General features: G+C 38.3%; 2 protein-coding genes across 4 annotated transcripts; both read left to right on the top strand.

Moving 5' to 3' along the window:
* The first annotated feature begins 2,100 nt into the window (after positions 1-2,100).
* Positions 2,101-12,669, top strand: LOC114724487 (RRP12-like protein). 3 transcript variants are annotated; one of them, XM_028910842.1, is made up of 18 exons: positions 2,101-2,680; positions 3,483-4,029; positions 5,101-5,352; positions 5,546-5,637; positions 6,078-6,288; positions 7,389-7,570; positions 7,644-7,862; positions 8,333-8,505; positions 9,078-9,171; positions 9,282-9,338; positions 9,419-9,553; positions 9,681-9,752; positions 9,879-9,992; positions 10,583-10,744; positions 10,835-10,963; positions 11,044-11,145; positions 11,752-11,825; positions 11,954-12,669. In XM_028910842.1, exons 1-18 carry the CDS (start codon positions 2,186-2,188, stop codon positions 12,270-12,272), a joined length of 3,429 nt encoding a protein of 1,142 aa, XP_028766675.1. In that variant the 5' UTR covers positions 2,101-2,185; the 3' UTR covers positions 12,273-12,669. The 3 variants fall into 3 exon arrangements, with proteins under 3 accessions (XP_028766675.1, XP_028766676.1, XP_028766677.1); XM_028910843.1 differs by lacking the exon at positions 2,101-2,680 and having other exon boundaries at positions 3,558-3,692; positions 3,937-4,029; XM_028910844.1 differs by lacking the exon at positions 2,101-2,680 and having other exon boundaries at positions 3,596-3,674; positions 3,937-4,029.
* Positions 12,670-20,467: 7,798 nt separating this feature from the next.
* Positions 20,468-26,995, top strand: LOC114724488 (pentatricopeptide repeat-containing protein At2g41720-like). The gene is made up of 10 exons (XM_028910845.1): positions 20,468-20,913; positions 21,137-21,309; positions 21,579-21,684; positions 22,326-23,435; positions 23,544-23,649; positions 23,743-23,947; positions 24,826-24,958; positions 25,124-25,228; positions 25,704-25,824; positions 26,562-26,995. The coding sequence occupies exons 1-10, from the start codon at positions 20,551-20,553 to the stop codon at positions 26,630-26,632; spliced, it is 2,493 nt and encodes an 830-aa protein (XP_028766678.1). The 5' UTR covers positions 20,468-20,550; the 3' UTR covers positions 26,633-26,995.
* Positions 26,996-27,764: the final 769 nt, after the last annotated feature.

Here is a 27,764-nt window from a genome sequence, read left to right on the forward strand (position 1 = left end):
TATATGAGTAGGACTTCTACTAAAGACAATTTTGCTTGAAACACTACCAAGTGGTAAACATGGGGTATTTCTCCCAACAATAATTCGAATGTTGATTTATTATATCATGAGGAACTAACTGGTACCTCTCCTAATGATAATTCAAACCTTGATTCACATCATGCTCTGAGGTATTAACTCTTTCTATTAGACTTAATATATATATGTAAGGATTTTTCAAGTACATGAAGGTTAACAGTTGGAGAAAATAACAAAAAAAAAAGGTTAGAAATTACTAGATAACAAATCAGGAATGTCAACAAAAATTTATTGTTAGTTGCAAATTTAGTGTTGTTAACACTAAATAAAGTATTGTTACCAAACTTAATCTGAGACTTAGTAATAAAGTGGTAAATATGGGGCATTTCTCCCAACAATAATTCAAATATTGATTTATTACACCGTGAGGAACTAACTGGTATTTCTCCTAACAATAATTTAAACCTTGATTCATATCACGTTGTAAGGTATTGACTCTTTCTATCAGACCCAACATAAATATGTATGAATTTTTCAAATACATGATGGTTAACAATTGGAGAAAATAACCAAAAAAAAAAGTTAGAAGTTACTAAATACCAAATCAGGAATGTCAATAAAAATTTATTGTTAGTCACAAATTTAGTGTTGTCAATACCAAATAAAGTATTGTTATCAAACTTGATTTGGGATATAGTAATTTTCAGGTTTTTTTATTGTTTTGCTTCTGAAAAATATCCCTGGTCAAAAACATTAACAAACCCAAAAGATGGATGGTTGAGGCCCACTGGACATCTCGACTATCGTTTTTAATTTTCTTCCCTCTTCACGAACGTGGATAATTAGGATGAGGCGGAGCGGGTTCAGGTTTTCTATCGGGCCTACGAAGAAACTCGTACTTTTTTTGTGTGGACAAAACCAGGAAGGGATTAGATTGGAAACTTCAACCTCCCTAAATAATGCTCGGCCTGATTAGTTATGAGCTGGAGAAAGTTAAAAAAATACTCATGCATTCTTTTTTTTTTTTTAAAACATATAATCTAATTATTGAGTTAATCTTAATCTTATTATGATTAATTTTTTTCTAAATTATTCCTGTATATGCTCCTTCAACCATAATCAAATAGGAGAGATTGGAGAATATTAAGAAAAATGATTATAATATTTTAAGAAAAACATATCATATTTTTTTATACTCCTCCGGTCCTTAATATAAGACTTAATTAACTAATTTAAATATATTAAAAATGTTATTTAAATTAGTTAATATGATATGTTTTTTCTAAAACACCTTAAACATCTTTTTTAATTCTCTTTCTCCTCCTTACATGATTATTGTTAGAAAATATTAAGAGAATTAATTTAAAAAAATTAGTGAATATATGAAATAGGTTTTATATATGAGAACAATATTAAATCTCCAATTACATTTTATATTAAGAATCAAATGAATGATTAATTAACTTAAATTTTTTTTAATTTAATTAAATATGATTATGTTTCTTAACAGCTGTCAATTTCATATGAATCCCAAAACTGGGAAACTTTGACTTGCCTAGTTAATGCTCCGAGTAATTACTGTCAGATATGAGCTGGAAAAAGTGAAAAACTATAATATGGGTTCCTGATGAAATTACGTTCTCTTTCTCGTGTGCAAAAAAGAAGAAGAAGATGAAATTACATTTTTTGACAACTGTCAATTTCACATGAACTCATGAAATACGAAACTTCTTTTTTCCGGATAAAACAAAATAGGAAACTTCAACCTGCCTAATTAGCGTCGAGAGTGGTTAGATGGGAGCTGGAAAAAGTTAAAAAAATATATCACGAGATCATGATGAAATTAAATGTTTTTGACAACTGTTTTGGGCTTAGGCCCTGTTTGTAATACCATTTTTTGTTTTTTACAACTGTCAATTTCACGTGAACTCATGAAATAGGAAGCCCAAGTTGCGTGATTATTCAGTCCAAAACAAAAGAGTTGCCAGATTAGTTATAAATTGGGCCACAAGTGCCCAATCCATCACTGGTCCGCGCCTTTTTTGTCCGTTAAAAAAAGGAACCCTTGCTTCCGTTGGCGCTCTTTCTCCTTCCAACTGCAGCCTGCAGGGGTGCAGGGATTGAAAATTATCGGCAGTGTGACTAGTCAAGTGAAAATCTGTTCATCATGGAAGTAGAACGCGCAGAATTATTCAAGGGTGGCTCGGACCTTTGCCAGCAGCTCATGGACCGTTATGCCAACTCTGCGGCGCCGCAGCACCGGCACCTTCTCGCCACCGCCGCAGCCATGCATTCCAATCTCACCGCCGAGTCCCTCCCTCTCACACCGCCGGCTTATTTTGCCGCCATTATTTCTGCACTTGATACTGCGTCTTCGTCCGAGTCCTTGGACCCGACGGCCGTTTCCGCACTCTTGTCTTTCCTGGCCATCGACCTTCCCCTGGTGCAACCCGGTGGAATTGCGCCCGCAAGGGCGAGTGATGCTGTTGAAGTATTGGTCAAGGTGGCGGAGAGGGAAGGGGAGGGATTGGGTGTCTCTAGTGTGAGGGCGGCGGTAAAGTGTTTCGGAGTTTTGATGGGGTTTTGTGACTTGGAGCTTTGGGACACTGTCAGACTGGGCTTCGAAGCACTGATGAAGTTCTCCATCGACAAGCGTCCCAAGGTATTCGTATGCTTTTGTTATTACTTCTCCCGTTGTTAGTTTATGTAACTAGGCATACTAAGATGCTTATGTTTAATTATCCACAATTTTGTGCATATGTTCTGTAGTGTCACTGCAAAACTCAATCCTCATTGTCTTCTCACCTTATTTAAGACATCCACTCTTTCACTGCCCATTGGCGTCGTACATATCCCTTTGGTGGTTAAATCCCGGCATTGACGTGTAACTGTGCATGCAAGTAATGTAATCCGTATGACAACATGTTCTATTCTTTATTGGAATCAGAGGTCTTCTAGTATCGTTATGTCATGATGATATAAGACCTACTAAGAATACTAACGCTAACCGTGTCTCAAAGCAATAGAGCTCCTGTCTGGAAGAAGGAAATCTGAAGACCCGCACTTTTTTTGACATGCAATGCCATGTGAAGGAAAACTTACCACCTTCTTGAGATCATTGAAAAGGTTTTACGCGGTAAAGTTGTCGATCTTATTTTGTTTGATTTCGCTGACAGCAATTGGCCTTCCTTGCCATTTGCATGGCACCTAGGTGTATTCATCAGTCTGCTTCCTTCAGTAAATGCAATCAAATTCTTCGACCAAGTTGTATGGTCAAACCAGACTTACTAGAAACTGATTTGGTTCTTTCTTCTTCTGTTTTGTTTTCATGTTTTCGTGTGTTCTTTTTAGTTGGTTCTGTTTGGATGATTGTTTTTGTAATATTTTTGGTCAAAGAGTTGGTGAAATCATTGGTAGAATCAAACAAGTTCAGTTCGCATGCTTTTGCTGGTTGGATTCTTCAGGTGCGAAGATGTGCTCAGGAGTCTCTTGAGAAGGTTTTCAAGTCTTTCCAGTCTTCCAGAGTTGTTATGGAAGCCAGCAAGTTCGTTTTGTCGGTGCTGAGAAGTTACATGCCTTTGGCTACAAACTTAGTCACGTCAAGGACTAGTAATGGCTCTAAAGATGATATGTCCTCCAAACCTGAACATATGGAGGTCCTCTATGTTCTAAACGTACTTAAGCTTACTGCTCCTTGTCTTTCTGCAAAAGTCATTTCAAAAGTGCTTTCAGAAATGCATAAATTAATTGATTCCCAGTTCTCAGCACTTACAAGGCATGTTCTTAAAATCATTGAAGCTATTTTTGAAGCTTCAAGATCTGAAAATATAGTTGTAGAGACAGAGAACATTACAGTTTCTCTTACTTCATATGTGTCTTTGGGAGATAAGAACCCCCTGGATACTGTAATTTGTGCAGCATCCTTGTTAAGCCGTGCATTGGACATGCTTCATACTGGACAGTCAAGCTCTTGGATCAAGAATCTTCCTCATGTTTGTAGTTCTGTTGTGGGTATGTGTACTTCCGACATGGCTACATGTTAATTGAATGTAAAATTTTATCCTTTGATTGTGTTCAGGTTAACTCTAGGTCTCTTGTTATTTTCTCTCCATCATCAAATTTCATCTAGTTAAAATGGAATGTTTAGCACTGCCTTTTGTCTATTTTAACTTTTGTTTGACTTGAATTATTGCATTCTAGAATTACATGATTTGCAGGGATGTTATTATTCTGTCATTGAAAACATCCTAGGTTGCCTTCTCTAGTTTACTTCACCAAGCCTATCATTCAAATATCAGTAACACAGTAGCTCAAGACAGCTGCAATACTTCTGTTCCTTATCTGCTTTCGTTTGAGGAAAATGAATAGTTACCTTTTGATTCAAATCAGTTGCATATCTGTATCATTTAAAATAAGAACTTCAATTCTGGCAAGCTAGCGACTATCCCAAAAGCTTATGGAGTTGGAGAAGACCCAAGAATACTTTAATTAATATCTCTGACATGCCACTCAAGCAAAAACCTTTCTGGTTGAAGTGAGGAGGAAGTGTAGATCCACCCATGGGTGAAACTTTTACCTTGTTAAGAAACCAACCATCCCAAAACGTTCAGCTGTCAGAGGAGGTCAAAAATTGGTTCTGTTAATATATCTTAGGCCTGCCAGACATTTTCATTGTACTTTAGGAGCAATAGTTTGCTATTTTCCACAAAGAGTACTGTGCGGAGATTTTATGTCAGGTTTTTAACTTTGTCAGAGCTCACAATTATATAGTTTGAATTTGCAACAATTTCTGAAGACCTTCTAAGTGAAAATGGGGAAAATGTGAGAACATTGTCAAAAAGTTTAACTTCTAAGGTAACTCTTGCTGAATTCACCTAATAATAGGCTTTATAAATAATCTAAAGGTGTCTTTCTATTTAGCAAATGATTATATAGAATTTTAGGGGGGGGGGGAATTCATGTTGTCATATGCTTTCTGAGTTTAATCATTCAAAAGTGTTACATCTTGTATCTACCAGTGTGCTTCCACGTGTCCTTTCATGCATGTTGTGTTCTGATTCAGGCTGTCAATGTTGAACTTAGGTCTTCTAACTTCTGAGGCAAGCACTGCATCAGAGGCTTCAAGTATTTTGAAGGATGTGCTGAAGCGTCATGTGCACCCACTAAGCTTATTAATCAATGCGGATCAAATATCCTCTGGCAGGAATCAGGAAAGTTTTGAAAGCAGTGCTTTGAAAGCAACATGTGCCGTTTTTGAGGATGCCCTTTCAAGTGGCGTTGGAATTCCAAATGAGCATATTCTGTCTGTCATATCTGTTCTGTTTCTTGAGCTTGGTATGGGACTTTCTTATTTTACAGTAGTTCACTGCTTTTTATCCATATAATCATATTGATGATTATGCCTATTCTCGGTTATTGTACTTTTCCCTTCTTTCAGTGATAATTTTGTTTTACCTTTTTTTTTTTGGGAGGTGGTGGTAGACATAGTGTTAATCTCTGCTTATTGCTGGGTAATTCTTTGTTGTAGGTGAAATCTCGTTTGTGCTTTTGAGGAACATTGTGCTTAAACTTGCTGACTTGATGACCCACAATTCTGAAGGTGGCAATAGTGTGGAGCATGTAAGTACTGACCGGGGATTTTCTTGGCCACTGTGGTGTTGATCGGGCCTTACCACTTAAAATTGTGCAACTAATGCTTCATGTTTCCGGTTTTTCTTTTTCTGATATGTACTTTCCTCAGTTAATTCTAAACCTTGAGTATAATTTAGGGGGAATGACACCTCGTCCCAATACTTCAATTTAATTCCCAAAAAAATTAACTACCAAGCAGTTGATTTTCTGGGACCTAAGTGTAATTCCTAGTATATCTCCTTTGCTATAATATTCCAAGTGGATAAATTTGTCACTGATCGGTTCACAGGTTTGAGATTTTAGATGTTCTTCTTTCTTTGTACCGTTGTGCCTGCTGCAATAAACATGTAATGTTTAATGTGTTTTAATGCATTTCATGCTCAAATTTCTGCTGAGTATTGGTTTTTCTGCTTTTTGTAATCACGCAGCTTCAGAAATGTTTTGGTGCTGCTGTTTTTGCCATGGGGCCAGAGAGGATTCTTATGCTTTTACCTATCTCTCTTGACGAACATGACTTGACTTATTCAAATATTTGGCTGATACCTATTTTGAAGTGCTATGTAACTGGAGCAACCCTTGCATGCTACATGGATCATATCATGCCTCTTGCGAAGTCCTTTAAGAAGGCTAGTCATAGAGGTATTCTACCAATTTTTATTTTTTCACCGTGTGATTTATCATTCTTTTCAAAATCTTCTGCTTACTAGTTAGTTTTATCATTCTAAAATGTGATTTCCTTATTTTTGTTTTACTGGATAAAAGTACAGAAAAAAAGTACTGATATTATAACTGGTGTTTTTAAATTTGGGTCAGGCATTAAATTAAGGAAAATAGTGGTTCATGGTTTAGTTCTGACCGTTGTTGAACCATGTTTGAACTGGTAATAGGTAAATATGTTTTCAAAATTTTCTGCAGAAACAGATAAATACTAGGATTTTTTTTTTTTTGGGGTTTTGGGGTGTAACAAACCATTCAGTATCTGTAATGTCAGCTAATTTGGATTCAATCCAAATTGGGCCCCAATTGAGGATGTTGTTCTCGCAGTGTGATTTTTTTAGTTCCAAGGATTGAATTTGAAACTTTGTTTGGTAAGTGTTGAGTTCCTTGCGACTCATTTTGGTAAAGACTAATAAATTTTAAATATTGAATTATAATTCCATGTTTTTTAATATGTTTGAGAAGTCATTTTTGAATTGAACAATACAAAAACTACCCTTAATTAAGAGTTTTAATATATAACTTTCGAGTTTCCAATATTATGTGAAGAGCCCAATTGTAGAAGTAGCGATTTTTTCCAGATACCTTGACAGTTGAACGAGATGCTGCTAAGAGATGGAGCATGATGGAGAGAACTTCCAAAAATTACCGAATACACACTTTTTGTTTCTCTTGTTTTCTTTCCTTTATTTTCTCGTTTTTTCAACTTCCACTTTCTCCTAGAGCCTTGCATTCTTAGTTTTTCAGATCTGATCATGATGAATTGTGCTGTTTCATAGGAATGAATCTTATGAGGTGCAAAATTTCAAAATTGGTTGACTCTTGAGGTTTGACTAGGTTTAGGCAGGTTGGTTTGGTCTGGTTTTCCTAACAGTGGCAACAATTGTTTGATTATGAATAATTTGGTTGCGTGGAGAGATGGTCTTCTGTCTTGCCTAAAATGTTCGTTCCTTGTTGTTATCTGGTTTCTCACCTTTACCAGCTTTAACTGGCCTTTTCCTTTTATTTTTTCCCCCTTCCAGTAAAAAAGTCAGCGATTAGCCAAGATCTGCAGGTTCGAGCTCATGAGCTCTTGGCATTGCTGCCTAGCTTTTGTCGTCATGCAACGGATACTTACCAGAGGTTTTCCAGTCTGTCTGATATTCTTATTACTTTCCTCAAGAAGAACCCTTCTATGCATGAAAATATTTCCATGGCATTACAGGTCTCTCTCCTTCCAAACTGATTAGCCCTATATGATTTAAGTTGTACCTTTCTTACTCTTAATTTTTGTGTAGATTCTTGTAAATGAGAACAGAAGTGTGAGCCAGCAAAAGAGTGAGTCAAGCTGCTATGCACTACGAGATTCTTGGATGGAGTTTGGAACTTCACCTTCCTACTCAAAGAAAGAAGCCAATAGAAACATTAAGGCTCTGGCCTCTTGTTCTAACCAATTGCTTCGTGTACTATCAGACTTGTTTATAAATTCACACTCCGGCAATCACATTCCTTTAAAGGTTGTTCATTTATCACTTATTTCGCTCCCTGTCTTAGATAAGCCCTTCTCTTCTTTCCTTGTGTTGCTTGAAAAATGCATGACTTATTTCTATTTTTCAATAATTTGCACAGCATTACCCTTACCTGCCAGTTGGAGTTGCTATCTTTCAGGCCTAAATTTTATCTCAATTATGTCATTGAATAGAGCCTGTAATCAAGAATTTGTTGGCATTATCATCATTCTAATGAATATTTATTCAGGGAGGTTTCAAGTCAATGCAGCATCTAAACTTTTAGGTGTCATCTTGGCTGGAAACATTACCTCTAGCTCTCCTTATTCTCAATAATAATAAAGATTATTTTTATGGTTTTGTATCTATCACACTCTTTTCAATTTCTCTCTGATATTTCTTTAAGCGATTGCCTGATGATTTTTGTTTATGGACAGGATACAAGTAATTTGAATTGTTTGATTTTTTTTCTTTCTCAGGGAGCAGTTGGATGTCTGGCTTCTATCACTGATTCTTCTGTAACTAAAGAAATCTTTGCGTCATTACTTAAAAGGTTTCAGTTTATTGACTATGAAGGTGAATTTGAAGAGCTGAAGAATGACGATCAAACTTTAGATAGTGAACCAAGTGACACAGAGGGAGATTCTCAAAGGTAACAGTGGAAATTTAATTTTCTAAGGATAATTGAGTCAGTGGTCTTGCATGGCAGTATGGATTTTAATACAAGGGCAATACGTCATGCATGTCTCAGTTTTGCATTTAATGCTAATCTCATAGCATCCTTATTACTTTCCCTGTCTTTTCTGTTTTAAATTGTTAGTTATCTTTATAACACAGGTTATTTTATCTCTGAAGCCTTATAATCCTTAGCAAAGTACCTTTTTTGAGAGAGAGGATGGTGCAGGTATAAGTATATTTTAAATCTAAGCTGATGAACACTTGCAAACATAAATAGGAAAGAATCCATTGATTTGTTATAAATACCAGTTTGTAAATTTTGTCCTTTTACCAACTTTTCGCTTTGGCAGCCTTCATTTTATGTCACTCTTATGCTATAGTCAACCATCTTATCAAATAGCTGATGTTAAATGTCCATTGCTGGCATCATTTTCAGACTATAATATTTGAATTGGAGAGCCCAACAATCGTAAATGATGAAAACTCACTCATTTCATTTATGTGATTGTGAAGTCACTGAATGTTCATAATTACTTATTTGTTCAGGCAATTGATATTGGAATTGGCATCATCTCTTGTTGAGGGAGCCAATGATGATCTTGTTGAGATGATCTATGCTTTAACTTTAAACTCTTTTCAGGTATTTCTGAGCGATGGACATTTCTTTTTTTGTTTTTACTGCTTTTTTAATAATTCTGTTGACTATCCCATATGGTTTAACCTTTTACTCAAATATATTATGCTATTTAGGCTGCTAATGAGCGGGTTCATCATGAGGCTTACTGCACTTTGAGCAAAATTTTGGAGGTTTGCATTTGCGCAACATTCTCATGTTCCATAGTCGTTTTTTTTGGTTCCAGTTTCATTACTGTTGCTGGTTGATGCAGGAACACACATCTTTTTGTTCTTCTCGATATGGAGAGCTTATTGATTTCTTGCTAAATCAGAAGCCTCCAAGTGATATTGCATGTCTTAGAAGCCGATTTGCTTGTTTCCACACTTTGATGATACGCACAATGAAGGTCAGAATTTTGTTCAATTAAGATAAATAAATTTTCTGTAATTTGTTAAAGCTAGACCAATAAGTGAATAACTGGGTGGCCCTTTGAGGGGGAAAGAATATAACTAATTCTTCTACGCATTCTGCAGATGAGCTTGGAGGAGGAGGTGGACTCAAAAGCCTTTTCAATTCTCAATGAAATAATTCTCACATTAAAGGATGTAAGATTTGAGTGAATATTGTTGATGTACTTGTCAAAAACTTCAGATTTAAGTTTTGTCTGTCTTTTTAAATGAAAGAGGAAAAATGTTGGCTTTATTAAACTGACAACCAATTGTAATTTGTAGGGCGACGATGAAGCTAGGAAACAGGCATATAATGTACTCCTTGATATTGGCTCCGCGTTGAGAGACTTATCTTATGATGGCCCGACTGCACCATATCATAAACTCATTAACATGGTAAATGCATATTGTATTTCACTTTGATGTTCCTTTCTGTAAGTGTTTTTTTTTTTTTTCAGTAGTTGCTTGGTTAAAAGTCGATTATGTTCTATATATAAACTACTTCCTCTGGTCTTATTTATAAGCTTTACTTTGGGAAGAGGTGTGTGGCTCATTTTATAAGCTTTAATTTGGGTTGGTCTTAACATTTAGTACATTTTTTTTTTAATTTTGCCCTTAATTATTTATCCTCTCTCATTTGCCATTCTCTTTCTCATCATATTTCCTCATACATTCCTTTTTATCCTTTTTCTCATTTATTATAAGGGCATATTTGGAAACAAATGTATATTTTTAACTTATTTATTGCTTTTAACTAGTTTTAACCGGTTGTTTGTTATCCACAAATTAATTATTTGAATCTTATAATAAGGACTGAAGGGAGTAAAAAAAATAGGTTTATGCAATGAGATCTTATCTTTATGCTGTTTTCAAATCTTTATTTGGTTATTGCACTATTGAACTTGGTTGTGCTATTTTTTAATTTCGCTTGCTTTTTTTATCCATTGGTCGTAAATAGTAAGTGATTGACATTCTATAATATTCAGATAATGGGGTATCTTTCTGGTTCATCTCCGCATATACAAAGTGGGGCAGTGTCTGCACTGTCTGTTTTGGCGTACAAGGATATAGACATCTTTCTCTCAGTGTCTGATCTTGTTCCATCTCTTTTGTCTTTGCTGCATACCAAAGGTGTTGAAGTCATAAAAGTGAGTACTTTCCTACTCAAATTTCAAAGTCACAGTACTTTTAGAGGATCTATACATAACAACAACTGAGCTGACTTACATCTTTTACAGGCTGTGTTGGGCTTTGTAAAAGTGATTGTCTCCTGCTTACAAGCAAAAGATCTGCACAACTTCCTCTCAGATATTGCAACTGAAGTCCTTCCCTGGTCGTCTGTCTCAAGACATCATTTTAGATCAAAGGCAAGTGCAAATTTTAGTGTTATGATTGTAAAATTCTAATCAATGCTTGAGTGTGTGCTTATATAGACAGTTTTGTGCAGGTCACTGTCATATTTGAGATAATAATACGGAAGTGTGGTGCTGCAGCAGTCAAGGCGGTTGCCCCTGGGAAATACATGGGTTTTATCAAGACAGTGCTAGAGGTATGCCCTTTTCTGTTAGTTAAGAGACCACTGCTATACCTTCAACTTGGCCTGAGCCTATTCTTATGTGACAGCAACTTAAGCACAAACGCAAATTTTTTGGACATGTGGACTTTGAAGTTCAAATGCATCAAAGTCACAAACTTCAAATCTCAGTTTTTTTTTTCTTTTTTCACTAAGGCAAAAATATAGTGACTAAATTTAGGCAATGATCAATTTATAAACTACGTTCTTCTTTGCTGCCATAATGAAAACCTTTTATTGATTTACTAATGGTTACTAAGTTTACGTGGGGCCAGACTGCATTTGGTCTCTGGTTTGACTCCCCCCCGGATAGTCATCCTTTTGTTTTGGAGCTTTAAACAATTATTTATCTCTTATGTAGAATTCTTTTCCCCTTGTCTGTTTTTTGTAAGGTGAATTCTTCCTTTCCTTCTTATCTATATGCCAGCTATACAATTTATGTTGTGCACCCATTGGATTTCTTCGATTGGAGTTTTGTCTGAACTTTGTATTACTTTCAAGTTCATTTTATTTTAGTTAAATGGTAAATGCTGACCAATTTTAAACATTTCATTTCACTGTATTGCACTCTTTGCCCTCCAGAACCGCCATGGCAGATCGAGTGCAGTGGAAGATGTCAATAATGATGCAGAAAGTGTTCCTGAATCTGCGAAGGGGTATAGCTTCAACTGTTTGTTAACTAGTTTTGTTATTTACTTCGTTGGTTTTTTTGAACGTCATCCTTGATCCTACAAACCCGAAGCAGCAGCCTTTATCTGATCCTTCTTTCCCCCTTGTATCATAGGCCAAAGCAGAAGAAGCCCAAGAATTTAGATTCTCAGGGGAATGGTGCAGGCAAACTTAAAAAGAGAAAGGAAGAGAAGAAATCTGATCATGAATCCGATTCCGCCAAAAGAGCTAGGCGTTCTTATAATAATAATAATAATAATTCAAAGAAAGGAGGTCAAGAAGGAGGTAAGAAGGGCAATTGGAGTAGTAAGAATAAAGGTCTCGCTGGTGGTGGGAAGAGAAAAGTAATGCCTAAGGCTAAGAGTACTGGGAAGGATAAGGCAGCTTCTCATGGATCCATGAGATCTTCCAAATCCCACAAGACGAATAGGTAAATCACAACCAAAATGAGAAGCAATCTGCATCAATCAGAAAAGCAAGTGCTACCAGCAAATGTGCGAAGCATAAAGTTTTCCTGGGGAGATTAGTGAATCCCCATCTGAGTGGGGGAGATGACAGGTAAAATAGTATCTGCAGGTTTTTTAATGTCTAAGCATAAAGTTTTCAGGCTAACCAAGTGTAATTGATTTGCTGGCTTTCATCAAGTTCTAGGTTTGAATCTCTTGGCTAACTCCTCTAAAGGTTTTTAAATCATAGGACTATTATACTTCGATGCATAAACCGTAAGGTTGCAAATTTTGTCCATTGTTACATGTATTCATATTGTTAATCTACTAATATCTATAAGACAACAAAAAGATCTGTAATGATTATAAGTATTTATCCTGCACATTAGTTTCTTGATTGTTCTCGTACTGTTTACTCGTTAGGATGTTTTTTTTTTTTTTTTTGACCAAGCTCGTTAGGATGTTACTAAATGTAGACAGCTGAAGTTTAATATATTTTTGTGTGAATTTTGGTCGTTCCCTTTGCTTTTTTTTTTTTTTTTTTAAAATTGGTCGTTAGTTTTTTGTTTTGCAATTGTATTTTGTCTATTCTAAAATATAAAAAAAAAATCAAAGATCTGAATAATCTAATTTTAATTTAGATGGGAAGGAGTTGGTAATGTGAGTAGAGTGGATTGATTTCTGAAGTTTTCCACTGTCCTGGAAAAAAATCATTCAAAGATAAAATTGTGTTTTCCTGAAATTTATAATTATAATTTCAAGTGGATTGAATTCGAAAGATAGGGGCTGGCCGAGAAGGGGGAAAAAAATCCAATAACTGAGCCAATAACAGTTGAATTTAATCAATAATAATAGAATAGAATGCGGCTATTGTATACTCCTCTGGTTCTTAATATAAGATCCATTTAACTAATTTGATTAGATTAAAGAAGTTGGGTAAATTAGTTAATTATAAAAAAGTGACATATTTTTCCTAAAACACTATAATTATCTTTCTTAATGCTTCTTCTTTCTTTTTTACTTGATTATGGTTGAGAGAATATCTATATGGGTAATTTATATAAAATTGATAAATATGAGAAATAAGTCTTATATTTAGGACTAAAACTAACTTAATAATTGGGTCTTATATTAAATATTATTATTTATATATAATAAATAATAATATGTTAAACATATCGATCCAACCTAGAATATATATGTGTGTGTACATGTATATAACAAAAATTTATGCTTCGTTCCCTTCTTATATATATATTTTAAATGTGATGAGGAAAATGTTATTTTCAATTATAAACATAAAAAGTGTTGCAAATTGTCATATGTTACTTAAATACTTAAAGGTAATAAGAATTTTGCAGAGCTTAATATAAATGTAGTTATTGATGAATTTTATGTTTAAAAGATCGTAAAAGCAAATAAAAAGCATACCATACACGCTTCAGAGTTCGCACTGGGTTTGTTTTCCGTACATATTGTAACGCACCGCTCATGTTTTGTCCAAAATACACAAAGGCTCGCTGCCCAGAACTGTCCAAAGGTGTCCACAAAAGTCTTGGGTAAGTCTGGAACTCTCTAGAAATGTGTGGAGCTTGTTGGGGAAGCTTGGAAGGTTCCAGAATACTATAGATAGTTGTAGAGACACCTAACCCCTTTGTAAATATCTAGATATTTTAGTAGAGTATTCTAGATACGACATTGTAACCGTCGGATCAAGTAGATCTTAGCCGTCCATTGAGGAGGTGGAGAACTATAAATACCCCCTCCCCCTCATTCATTTGAAACACTCAAGAAAGTGAGAGTGTTGTAAGTACTTTGAGAGATCAATACAAAGTTCTTTCTTTGAGTATCTTGTTCCTTCGTGTTCCTTCGTGAGTAGGCTGACTAGCAACTCGAGGCAAGAAGTTTGCTAGGCCGCACGGTTCGTTGGAATTGCGACCAAGTCCGTGACAGTTGGTATCAGAGCCAAGGTTTGAAGATCGTTGGAACATAGAGGTAGATGGAAGGCGGAAGCGAGACTATCAATATGTCCGAGGGAGTCAAGAAGAAATCTAAATCCCAGAGATCTAGTTCAAGGGAAACCATGGAGGGTTTTGAGACACGGCTAGCCAAGGTGGAGCTTGCAATAGCCGACGGGGAGGAGAAGTTCGAGGAGATGGGGCAAAGCATGGACGAGTTCCGTGAGGAGATGCAAGCCGCCATGAACAAAGTCCTCGCCCAATGTCTCGACAACATGAAGGCCATGGAAGAGTCTCACAGGGATGAGGTTTCTTCGATCCGTGAAGAACTCGGGAGGGTCTCGCGTAAGTTGGAGAGTGCCGAAGAGGAGCTCATCTTGTGCAAGAAGGCTCTTGTAGGGGTGAGTATTCGGTTATTCGGTTCGGTTATTGGTAATAACCGAATTAATCGAATAACCGAATAGCTCATATTTTCATGACCGAACCGAAACCGAACGCTACTAACTAACCGAACCGAATTAACCAAAATAAATCGGTTCGGTTAGATTATTTGTTCGGTTATTTAATAGAAAAGCAACCAGTCTCACAGCATACAGATGGGATCGAGAGGCTAAGAGGAATTAGAATGCAAGTTCAAAATATAACCAGCAGAGAACATACAAGCAGAGGCGACAAGATGGACGAATCAGAAAATATAAAAAGTAGAGAGCAATAAGAATACAAGTTTATAAATCTAATAGCAAAAAATCTATAAGTAGAGAGATAAAAGGAATTGAGGAGGGAGAGAAGGTAGATGGAGTCACCAAGAGAGCAAGTATATAAAGAACAAACAACCGAAAACTGGAGAGTAAGGACAGCGAGTCTGCAACGGCGAATGTGAAGCATGAGACTAAAAAGGGGAAAATGCGATTTGAAGAATGACGATGGAGATTGAAAGAACCAAGAGTGAAAGCTTCTGGAGTTCCACGGTTGAGTGATTGTTTGATTGATGCCTTGATGCAAGCTGTGAAGGTGCATTGGGAATGGGATTTGACGATGAGGAGTGATAGTGGAAGATTGGAAGTGGAGTACAGCTGTATGGGTTTCTTCTTTTGGGCCTGAGGCTTTAGTTTTTGTAAACTGGGCTTTATTTTTTTAAGATAAAATTATTAGATATTTGGACTTAGACTGAATAATAGCCCAACTGCCTAATACAATTCGGTTTTTCGGTTAAAACCGAAATTTTTTTATTCCAACCGAACCGAAAACCGAAAACCGAATTTTTTAAAAATAAAAACCGAAATAAAACCGAACACCGAATTAACCGAACCGAAAAAACCGAATTAAGTTCGGTTCGGTTCGGTATTTGGTTTCGGTTCGGTTTTGCTCACCCCTAGGCTCTTGCACAAGAAAGTCCGTCCATGTCTGATGTAAGGACTACATCCTCTAAAGTAGATGTTCCACGACCTAAGGCTTTCAAAGGGACAAGAAATGCGAAGGAACTAGATAATTTTCTATGGAGCATGGAGCAATACTTTCGAGCGAACGTCGTTACCGACGATACAGTTAAGGTTAGCATGGCATGTCTCTACCTCGAGGACACCGCTATGGTATGGTGGAGGAGGAGACAAGGGGACATAGAGAAAGGCACTTGCACCATAGACACTTGGGCTGAATTCAAGAGTGAGCTCAAGAAGCAATTTTATCCTAGCAATGTTGAAGAAGAGGCCAGGGGTAGGCTAAGGCGTCTTCAACACAAGGGAAGCATTCGCGAGTATGTGAAGGAATTCACTGAGGTACTACTTGAGATCCCTGACTATCCTGATAAAGAAGCTTTCTTTGCCTTTATGGATGGATTGCAACAGTGGGCTAAACTTGAGATCCAAAGACGTGGTGCTCAAGACTTGACCACCGCTATCTCCATTGCCGAGTCCCTTATTGAGTTCAAGAAACCCGAGAAGCCAAAGCTGAAAGATAAGGGCGGCAAGGGAAAGAGTGGGGGAGAGCATCACCGAGGCAAGGAGACCACGGACAAGTCGAAGGGTCCCAAGGAGTACAAAGCTGGAGAAAGGCCATCACTTAAATGCTTCTTTTGTGAAGGACCACATAAAGCCAGGGATTGCCCAAAGAAGGCTAAACTTTCGGCATTGATCGAGGAAAGGGAGGAACGGGAACGGGAAGAGGAGAGAGTAGGATCCCTACAACTCCTCAATGCAATTAAGGCAAAAGTGGAGATGCCCAAATCCGGAAGGAAGGGACGGTTATTTGTGGAAACCGAGATTGGAGGACACACCGTCAAAGCACTTGTGGACACGGGAGCTTCCAACAACTTCCTTAAAGTGGAAGAGGCTAAAAAGTTGGGCATTCACTACCAAGGAGAACGTGGTTGGCTTAAGGCAGTCAATTCAGAACCGAGGGCTACCTTTGGAGTTGCTCGCGATGTCAAGGTAAGCTTGGGCGATTGGAACGGCCTCGTAGACTTCTCCATTGTCACCATGGATGACTATCCAATTGTCTTAAACATGGAATTCATGGACAAGGTTAAGGCCGTGCCAATCCCCTTTGCCAACACGATGTGCATCTTGGAAGAAGGTAACACCCGACTAGTACCTCTAGAACGGGAAACCCAACTCCGAGAGAAGCAGATTTCGGCCATGCAACTCTCCAAAGGCATAAAGAAGAAGCAGCCCACATATCTAGTTGCTTTGGAAGAAGAAGCAGTAGCCTCGCCAACTAAAAACCTCCCGAGGTGTATTGAGCATGTCCTAGAAGAATTCAAGGACATGATGCCGCCCGAGTTGCCCAAGAGGTTGCCACCAAAGAGAGAGGTGGACCACAAGATAGAGTTGGTGCCTGGTGCCACACCACCTGCGGCGGTGCCTTACCGTATGGCGCCTCCAGAGCTTGAGGAACTTAGGAGGCAATTGAAGGAGTTGGTGGACATGGGATATATCCGTCCATCAAAAGCACCTTATGGAGCCCCGGTATTGTTCCAGAAGAAGCATGATGGGTCACTTCGGTTATGCATCGACTACCGGGCGCTTAACAAGATCACGGTGAAGAACAAGTACCCAATCCCACTTATTGCCGATCTCTTTGATCAACTTGGCCAAGCTCGTTGGTTTACCAAGTTGGATCTAAGGTCGGGATATTATCAAGTACGGATAGCTGAGGGAGACGAACCAAAGACAACATGTGTCACGAGGTATGGTTCGTATGAATTTCTTGTGATGCCTTTCGGACTCACAAATGCACCAGCAACATTTTGCACCCTCATGAATCGAGTCCTACAACCGTTCTTGGACAAGTTCGTGGTGGTATACTTGGATGACATTGTCATTTATAGCAAGACGTTGGAGGAGCACGTGAAGCATCTTAGGCAAGTCTTCCAAGTCCTCAGGGAGAACGAGTTGTACGTCAAGAAGGAGAAATGTGCCTTTGCTCAACAGGAAGTAACTTTCTTAGGGCACATTGTCGGAGGGGGCAAACTACGGATGGATGAGTCCAAGATGCGTGCTATACAGGAATGGGAGCCGCCAAGGAAGGTACCCGAACTTCGTTCTTTCCTTGGATTGGCCAACTATTATCGAAAATTCATCAAAGGTTACTCTGCGATAGCCGCTCCCCTCACTGATCTTTTAAAGAAAAACCGAGTATGGGATTGGGACGATAAGTGTCAAGCCGCTTTTGAGGAGCTGAAAGCAGCCGTGATCAAGGAACCGGTGTTGGCCTTGCCTGACCACACCAAACCATACGAAGTACAAACGGATGCTTCGGACTTTGCCTTAGGAGGAGTCCTAATGCAAGAAGGTCATCCGGTGGCTTACGAGAGTCGTAAGCTCAATGATGCAGAACGGCGTTACACAGTCCAAGAGAAGGAGATGACGGCCGTGGTGCATTGCCTGAGAACGTGGAGACATTATTTGCTGGGTACCAAGTTCATTGTGAAAACCGATAATGTCGCCACAAGCTACTTCCTTAAGCAGAAGAAGCTTACACCGAAGCAGGTAAGGTGGCAAGCCTTCTTAGCAGAGTTCGACTTTGTGATGGAGTATAAGCCAGGAAAAGGGAACGTCGTGGCCGACGCATTGAGTAGAAAGGCCGAGCTTGCCTCCATCACTAGCCCGAGTTTCCCTTTGGTTGATCGAGTCAAGGAGGGACTAAAGCAAGACCCACAAGCCAAAAGTTTGATGGAATTGGCAAGTCAAGGGAAGACACGCCGGTTTTGGCTTGAGGATGGGGTGCTCATAACCAAAGGAAACCGAGTGTACGTGCCAAAATGGCAAGGCTTAAGGAAGGAGATCATTAAGGAGTGCCATGACTCAAGGTGGGCTGGACATCCTGGAGTTCGACGCACGATGGCACTCATTGAGCGAGCATACTTTTGGCCCCAGATGCGAGATGATGTTGAGCTCTATGTAAAGACTTGCCTTGTGTGTCAGCAAGACAAGGTGGAATAGCGCCCCGTTTCTGGCTTACTAGAGCCACTTTCGATTCCCGAGAGACCATGGGAAAGTATTTCCATGGACTTCATCACTTGTTTGCCGAAGACAGAAGGATGCAGCAATATTATGGTGGTGGTGGACCGGTTTAGCAAGTATGGAGTGTTCATACCAGTCCAAACCAAATTCACTGCAGAAGATGCTGCGAAGTTGTTCTTCAAGTTCGTGGTAAAGTATTGGGGCATACCAAAGACTATTGTGAGCGATCGGGACACTCGCTTCACAGGAAGATTTTGGATGGAGCTCTTCAAAATTATGGGGTCCGAACTTAACTTTTCTACAAGCTTTCACCCGCAGACCGATGGCCAAACGGAGAGGGTGAACGCTTTACTCGAATTATACTTGAGGCACTACGTAAGTGCCAACCAGAAGGACTGGGTCAAGCTCTTGGACATTGCCCAGTTTTCATACAACTTGCAGAAAAGTGAATCAACTGGGTCAAGTCCGTTCGAGTTAGCCACGGGGCAACAACCGATGACTCCGCACACTTTAGCTGTTGGCTATAAAGGCCCGAGTCCTTCAGCCTTCAAGTTTGCCAAGGGGTGGCATGAAAAATCAGGGCGACTTAGCGTACTTAAAAAGCCGCGAAAAAGATGAAGAAGTGGGCCGACGCTAAGAGGAGGCACTTAGAGTTTGAGGAAGGTGACTTAGTCATGGTGAAGCTCCTTCCTCATCAAAGCCGAAGGTTCGCCAAGGTTCATAAAGGGCTAGTGAGGCGCTATGAAGGACCGTTTCCTATAGAGAAACGCATTGGTAAGCTAGCCTATCGCTTGACTCTACCTTCACACTTGGAGATGCATCCTGTTTTTCACGTAAGTCTACTGAAGCCATACAACGAAGACAAGGATGAACCAAGTAGAGGTGAGTCTAGAAGAGCCCCTACAGCAATTACTACGGTGCCAGAACGGGAAGTTGAGGAAATCCTCGTGCACCGAGTAATACTGAGACGTGGGAGTCATCCGAGCTACATTGAATACTTTGTTAAATGGAAAGGATCTCCCGATAGTGAAGCAAGCTGGGAACACGAGCTGGCTTTATGGGACTATAAGGAGAAGATTGAGGCATACAAGAGGGATGCGCCGAGGACGTCGCCACATTAAGTGGGGGAGAATGTAACGCACCGCTCATGTTTTGCCCAAAATACACAAAGGCTCGCTGCCCAGAACTGTCCAAAGGTGTCCACAAAAGTCTTGGGTAAGTCTGGAACTCTCTAGAAATGTGTGGAGCTTGTTGGGGAAGCTTGGAAGGTTCCAGAATACTATAGATAGTTGTAGAGACACCTAACCCCTTTGTAAATATCTAGATATTTTAGTAGAGTATTCTAGATACGACATTGTAACCGTCGGATCAAGTAGATCTTAGCCGGCCATTGAGGAGGTGGAGAACTATAAATACCCCCTCCCCCTCATTCATTTGAAACACTCAAGAAAGTGAGAGTGTTGTAAGTACTTTGAGAGATCAATACAAAGTTCTTTCTTTGAGTATCTTGTTCCTTCGTGTTCCTTCGTGAGTAGACTGACTAGCAACTCGAGGCAAGAAGTTTGCTAGGCCGCACGGTTCGTTGGAATTGCGACCAAGTCCGTGACAATATGCGGTGTGTCCAGAAAAAACTTTGTTTGCAGGGCATATTGATTTTTGACTAAAAAAATATTTGCTAATCATTTGCCCGTTTATGTGCTTTCTAGGGGGAAACTAAAGACGCGCGCATACGCGTTGGCGGTCGGCGCGGATAGTTAACGACCCATGTGAACCCTTCGAAGGGAAGGCTGGAGTTTTTTTTATCTATAACCGCCATCCACTCGCTCCAGCCAGCTCTATTCCTTGTCGATGGCAACTGCACTTCACCGATGTTCTTTCAAACTCGCCATCACCGCCGAGTCGACTCCACTCGACGCGCCAAAGAAGAAGAAGAAGAAGAAGAACGAAGCGGCGTTCAAGGAGACGAAGCAGGGTTTCGTGGACTACGATGGCGGCAAGCACGAAGTCTCCACCCGGCTGAGTGGGCTCCGCAAGAATGACATTCCTCAGCGCTATCGCTTGCGAGTAGAAGGCAGACGCTTCCAGAAGGACTGGACGGTGTCTGAGGTGGTGGACATGGTTTTGATGCTGAATCTGTCGGAGGATATCGAGGGACTCCTGAATCGCTGGGTTGGACGCTTTGCTCGGAAGAATTTCCCTGTGCTTATTCGGGTATTGTGAAATTCTCTGTTGGCATTTTATGCTTGCTGATTTTGTCTGTTGCGCGTAATTGCGCTGATATAGCTCATTTTGAATTTTCATGGTCACCGGAGTCCCCTGAATTTCTTAGTATTTTGCATTCGCATTTCTGAATACAGCTGCAAAAATAATTCTATTTACCTGTTAAGTTTCAGTTTGATACGCCAAAATCTAAATCTGCATTTTGATTATGTAGGAGTTGGTTCGAACGGGATCTATTGAGCACTGTAATCTAGTGTTCCGCTGGATGAAAAATCAGAAAAATTACTGTGCTCGAACTGATATATATAATATGATGATAAGGTTAAATGCTAGGCATAATCGAACGGATCAGGCGCGTGGATTGTTTTTTGAGATGCAAGAATGGAGGTACCAGGTTTTACTTTGGTGCAAACTCTCATTTTTAGTAAGATTGCGTTCAATATTTGTACGCTCCATATGCCTTTTATATTCATCTCGAATGTGGATATGGATGAAAATGAGATAGACTTTTGCTATTGTTGATGCCTCTTAAGTATGTTTTGCACTGGTTTGCTCATGATTACTCTTGCAATTGATTTTCTGAGTTTGCCTGATTTTCTGTAGTCACTGTTCAGGTTATCATATTGCATTCATCTTTTTTTTTTTTTTTTTTTAAGGTGCAAGCCTGATGCGGAGACTTACAATGCTCTTATCAATGCTCATGGGCGAGCAGGACAATGGCGTTGGGCTCTGAATATCATGGAAGACATGCTTCGTGCAGCTGTGTGTACCTTGTATTTTTCTTCCCTAATCAATCTTAGTGGGTCTAAATTGATGTGAGCAACCTCCTTTTTTCGGTTTCCTCAATTTTTAGTATTAGATTTCCTCAATTTGTTTTTTGTTTTGGCATATTATATCTTCTATAGCATTCATACCGTATCTTTTATCTCTTACAAGTCTTAGGAAGCATGCTCGCTAACCTGGAGGGATGGAAGCAAGTATGTTTAAGTAGTTCACCATATTGTTTGATGATGAAGTGTAATGAATGAGCTTTTTTACTTGTGCCAGACAAAGTATGCCCCATGAAATTCATTCCTTTGAAAAAAGGAAAAGAACTTAATAGATTAATGTTCATGGTTCTCTCATACGAAATACTTTAGATCTCACTGTTAGATACTCTTTGAAGTTTGAATTTGCTTAACATGATGGTAGAGGATCTCTCTTTCTCTCTGGAACTATTTATGTTTTTGTTCTAACTGTTGTTGAGTTGTTGGAATGAGTAATTAAGTCTGGTGATAGATATTTATCTGCTATCTGGTTCAGGGGTTGCACTGTTCTAAACAACTTAGAAAAATAATTGATAGGTCTTGACAACTAGTGTTTTCATTTCGAGTGCTGTTTGTAACACTAACAAAATATTGCAGATTCCACCAACCCGATCAACATATAACAACTTGATTAATGCTTGTGGATCTAGTGGAAATTGGAAAGAAGCTCTTAATGTTTGCAAGAAAATGACAGACAACGGAATTGGGCCTGATCTTGTTACTCACAATATTGTGTTATCAGCATTAAAAAGTGGGGCTCAGTATTCCAAAGCTTTGTCTTATTTTGAACTAATGAAGGGAACTAACATTCGTCCAAACACAATTACGCTTAATATTGTGATTCATTGTCTAATAAAGCTTCAACAATATGAGAAAGCTTTTGTCATTTTCAATTCCATGAAGGAAAAGAGGTCAGAATGTCACCCTGATGTTGTCACATTCACTAGCATCATTCACTTGTATTCTATGTGTGGACAAGTCGAAAATTGTGAGGCTGTGTTCAATACAATGCTGGCAGAAGGGTTAAAACCTAATATTGTATCATATAATGCACTAATTGGTGCATATGCCGCTCATGGGATGGACAATAAAGCAGAGTTGGTTTTTAATGAGATAAAACAAGCTGGTCTGCGCCCAGATGTTGTCTCCTATACATCTCTGCTTAACGCTTATGGAAGATCTCAAAAACCCCAAAAGGCAAGGGAAGTATTTGAAATGATGAAGAAAAACAACTGCAAGCCCAACCTTGTTAGCTACAATGCGCTGATTGATGCCTATGGATCTGGTGGTTTGTTAGCAGATGCTGTTGAAGTGTTGCGTGAGATGGAGCAAGATGGAATTCAGCCAAATGTTGTCTCAATATGCACCCTCTTGTCGGCATGTGGACAATGCAACAAGAAGGTGAAGATTGATACGGTGCTTTCAGCAGCTGAGATGCGGGGTATTGAACTGAACGCAGTTGCATATAATTCAGCAATCGGAAGTTACATGAGTGTGGGAGAATATGACAAAGCTGTAGGCTTCTATAATTCCATGAGGAAGAAAAAAGTTAAGCCTGATTCTGTTACTTTCACTGTGCTCATCAGCGGTTGTTGCAAGATGTCAAGATACAGTGAGGCACTCTCTTTTTGGGAAGATATGATGCATCTAAAACTTCCTTTGTCCAAAGAGGTCTATTCATCTGTCATATGTGCCTATAGCAAACAGGCAAGTACCTTGTGAATATGATACTGCTTAATGGAGTAATTATAAAATTTCATGACTCTGGTTCCTTTTGTCATATTTTTTATTCATATGTTTTGGGGTGATTTTTAGGGTGAACTCACAGAAGCAGAATCTACATTTGACTCGATGAAAAAGTCAGGCTATTACCCTGATGTGGTTACATATACTGCAATGCTTCATGCATACAGTGCTGCAGGTAGGGTAGGTTATTAAGTTATTAACCATTGAAACAATACTATGGTAAATGGAATTTATATATTTTTGGAGTAACTTTGTGTGTGTTTATCAGGTCATTGGGAAAAAGCATATGCACTTTTCGAAGAAATGGTTACAAATGACATCAAACTAGATGCTATTGGTTGTGCTGCTCTGATGAGAGCTTTCAATGAAGGAGGCCAACCCAGGAGGGCTTTGAATCTGGCAGAAAGCATGAGAGAGAAAGAGATTCCATTCACTGATGCCATTATCTTTGAATTAATATCTGCATGTAGCTTGTAAGTTGTAACCATGCCCTGCACTTTACAATGATCTTTCATGGTTGATTCTTTGTGAAACTTCTGTGATGTCCATCTCATCTTATTCTCCTGGACTGCATTCTTCTAATCCAAACTGGATTTTTTTCTTGTTATCTTCCTGATCTGGGCTTCATTGCGCATTCACCTCTTTGGCAAAAGTTTAATAGCTAATTTTTATTATTAGAAGTATTTTGCTAGCCATGTTGTTTGATATATAAGATGGAGGGGTCTTCAGTTGTGAGACATAAAGATACTTGTTTTGCCTTCCCTCGTTTGGTGCAATTGGTCACTGGCTCATTGTTGCCTATTAAAGGCATATTTTTTAACTATAAAATTTGATTTTGATGTTACAATTTTGCTTATTTAAGCACGTGTTGCTGGGTAGATCTTCAACTAGGATGTCTAGATATTTGATTTTTTTTTTGGCCTTTGGGAATGTCCCATGGTATGGTATTTTGGTAGAGTTCGTTCTACTTCTAGTTCTTAATATAAGAACTAGTTGGGGTTTGGTCCTAAATATATAAGATCTCAACCGACTTTATTTCTCAAATTTATAAATTTTCTGTTGAAGTATTCTTATTGATTGCAAGGAGTTTCCCCCAAAAGGTAGTTTTAATGTACAAATTAGAGAGGGTAGTTTGGGGAAGTAAACACATATTTGTTACAAATAACTAAACTAATTTTCTTAATATCCCCATATTAGTTTTCTAGCTCTTATATTGAGGACCAGATGTAGTATTATATATATGTCTATATGGTTTTTTTTATATATCTTCCCTTTGATATTTTGGCTGCAAATTTTTTTTTTTTTTTAAATTGTAGTATGTCTGTCTTGCTAAATTGTCTTTTGCTGTTAGGCTACGTGATTGGAGGACAGCTGGTGAACTAATTATCTATATGGAGCCCTTCCTTGCTGTAGCTTCAGTTGGACTTATTAATCAGTTCCTGCATTTTTTAGGAAAAAGTGGAAGGACTGAGACTATGATGCAGGTATCAAATCTTCTACATGTTTATGCTAAATGTTGTCGTGCAATTTCAATATGTTTTGCCACTACATTTATTTAGATCTCTTTTTCTCATTTAATGCATGATTCGAAGTGGTTACTCATCTGACATTATCTTGCTTTCTGGTCATCTTATTTTCAAATGCCCCAGTTGTTCTACAAGATGGTTGCTTCAGGTGCTGAAATTAGCTTTAGCACTTATTCTGTTTTACTGAAGAACCTTATATCCTCTGGAAATTGGAGGAAGTGCTTAGAGGTAACCTTAATTTCCTTCATATTCTTTTATGTATTGCATTTGGGTGTTCATCTAGCTCTTTCTTGAATATTTAATTTAAAAATGCATACAGCTTCAAAGTTCTTGGTTTTCGTTGGATGTGTGCAATTTTTTCCCATGATGTTAACAATGGTTGGTAGGTTTGTTGCTTGGATTTTGGTAAACTTGTGGAACACTAATTCAAGAGTTTTGACTCTTTGAATGTGAACTCTTGTTGCCAAAATTCCTCCCACACTTTTATATATTGGCCCCATGCAATATCTTAGGGTAATGGGATAATGCTTTTCTCTTCCATACCGGTGCCAGTTCAGAACATGGGAGGTTGCATTATTCTTCTGTTTTTCTGGCTGCAAGGCAAATTTGCATATCTGGAACACAACATTTGTTCATTCCTAGTTTTCCACTAATTCCCTCTTTTATGAATGCCTGTAAAAATTAATGCAACCTCTTTCTGCAGGTCCTGCAATGGATGGAAGATGCAGGAATTTGTCCCTCATGTGAAATGCACAACGATATATCCTCATTTGCACGGAAAAGCTGTGGAGCTGAAAGTGCTGCTGTCATAAAAGAAAGACTTGGTATGGATTATTACATATATGATTTGGGAGAATCACATCTAAGTACCTCTAAAATACGCATATGAAATGGCCTAATACCAATAAAGTCCCAAGTGAATTGAATGCTAAATTTTTTGGCACATTGCATAAAGGGCCTTCACTTTTTTTGGGGGGAAAAAAAAACCTTCCTCGTCCATAGTTATTGCCGCTAGAGCTACCATCACTGGCAGCCGGCTACTACTGCCAGAGCTAGCGATGAGAGCTCTGGCAACCGGAAATTATTTGAGAAAGGGGTAGTCAATGTGGAATTTTGATTTCACCACTTTTGTATATAATAACAAGTAGACGCTCGTGAATGACAACTACTATAACAGCAATTATGAGCATATACTTAATCACTACATAGAAGCAAAGTTGTCATTCATGGAACGTGATTGAGAGAAGTCAAAATTAGACAATCCTTGTATGGTTATCTTCTGTAAATTCTTTTTTCTCGCAAATCAAGCTATTTAAAGGTATCTACGCCTGCGTAGTTTGTGCTTTTGTTTTCTTAAATGCCAAAACTGAAGACAGATAATATTTTACAAGAATACAATCATCTTCTTTAATTATGCCTTTGTTGTTTTTTTTATTTTTTGAGTAGGTTTAGATTTTTTTTTTTTTACGTCATTGTCTTTCAAGTTAGAGCATCGTAAGACTGTCATGGTGTTATGAGATTCTTTTGACCTGAAATTCATTTCGGTCGTAAATTTGTACAGAATCATTGAACAGGAAATTTAGGGATCAAACGCCCACAGGACAGTCGTCCGGATCTCATCTTTTAAGTTGATCACTAACCATGGAACAGTTTTACATCACCGCAACCTGTGTTTCTAGCCTTCCGCAAGATTTGCATTTAAAAGCTTGAAGAATGTTAGTCTAGTAGATGTGAAGTTGATGTAAGGGATAGCTGCCGTTTATTTATTATGATGCTGGGAAGAATTATCCCGGGGAAAATTGACGGGATTTTGTTTGACCTGCTCAGTCTGTATGTACGTTTCTCAACTGCATTGATGTACAACTGATGAGTTGTTTGTAAAATGTAGCTTCTGGCATAGCACTTGAATCACACCTGAACTTGAGACTTCTTGCAGATCAGACCAGATTTTGCTCCCCGGAGATATGAGATGAATAAAATTCTATTATAGTCGAACATCTGATATTTGACAATAGAACGTTATAGCGGGTATTGATTGGAAGCAACAAACTTAGATAATCAGGCAAAGAAAAGAAAAAGCAGTGTTTCTCGACTGAAACTACTAATTGTTTTTTTCTCTCTCGCAACGCTGCAAAAACAAACTGTCGTCTTCGAGACTCAAGTGACACAATATTATAACACGGCGTATCAACTGCAAACCCTGCCTTCTTGCTAAAGTAATTACGCTTTCAATTCTTAATATAAGACTTATTTAACTAATTTGATTAGATTAAGAAAATTAGGTAAGTTAGTTAATTATAAGAAATGTGACACGTTTTTCTTAAAATATGATAATCATCTTTCTTAATACTCTATCTTCCTCTTCTACTTGATTATGGTTGGGGGAGTATCCATAGGGATAATTTAGAGAAAATAGAGAAAATTGATGAACATGAGAAATGAGCCTTTTATTTAGGATCAAAATCAATTCAACAATTGAGGACCGAGTATCTCGTTATGTATTTTTAGTACTTTACACATAAAAAAGTAATTTTAGATCATAACCGACCAAACATATATCAGTAGTCACAGTTCATTCTGTTCATTTATGATTGTTAGACTAACTATTTCAGGATTAAAGAATAAAAAATATATTTTTTAAAATTAAGCGGTTAAAATTAAATGGATATTTTCGTAAAACCTTAAAATATAATTATGTCATTCTTTGAACCTCAAGAAACGCCTGGATTTTTAATCAAGCACTAGCATTTAAGTGTAAAGTCAA

The sequence above is a fragment of the Neltuma alba genome, unplaced genomic scaffold (assembly GCF_004799145.2).
Source record: "Neltuma alba isolate B1F8T4 unplaced genomic scaffold, ASM479914v2 tig00012190_pilon, whole genome shotgun sequence".
Classification (NCBI taxonomy): domain Eukaryota; kingdom Viridiplantae; phylum Streptophyta; class Magnoliopsida; order Fabales; family Fabaceae; genus Neltuma; species Neltuma alba.

Excerpts from the sequence above, each read along its gene's own strand:
- LOC114724487 (XM_028910842.1), top strand. The coding sequence starts at position 2,186 with ATGGAAGTAGAACGCGCAGAATTATTCAAGGGTGGCTCGGACCTTTGC. Across the intron at positions 9,339-9,418 it reads CTTTGAGCAAAATTTTGGAG|GAACACACATCTTTTTGTTC; the intron begins GTTTGCATTTGC and ends TGGTTGATGCAG. Across the intron at positions 9,753-9,878 it reads TAATTCTCACATTAAAGGAT|GGCGACGATGAAGCTAGGAA; the intron begins GTAAGATTTGAG and ends TGTAATTTGTAG.
- LOC114724488 (XM_028910845.1), top strand. The coding sequence starts at position 20,551 with ATGGCAACTGCACTTCACCGATGTTCTTTCAAACTCGCCATCACCGCC. Across the intron at positions 21,310-21,578 it reads TTTGAGATGCAAGAATGGAG|GTGCAAGCCTGATGCGGAGA; the intron begins GTACCAGGTTTT and ends TTTTTTTTTAAG. Across the intron at positions 23,650-23,742 it reads TCATGCATACAGTGCTGCAG|GTCATTGGGAAAAAGCATAT; the intron begins GTAGGGTAGGTT and ends TGTGTTTATCAG.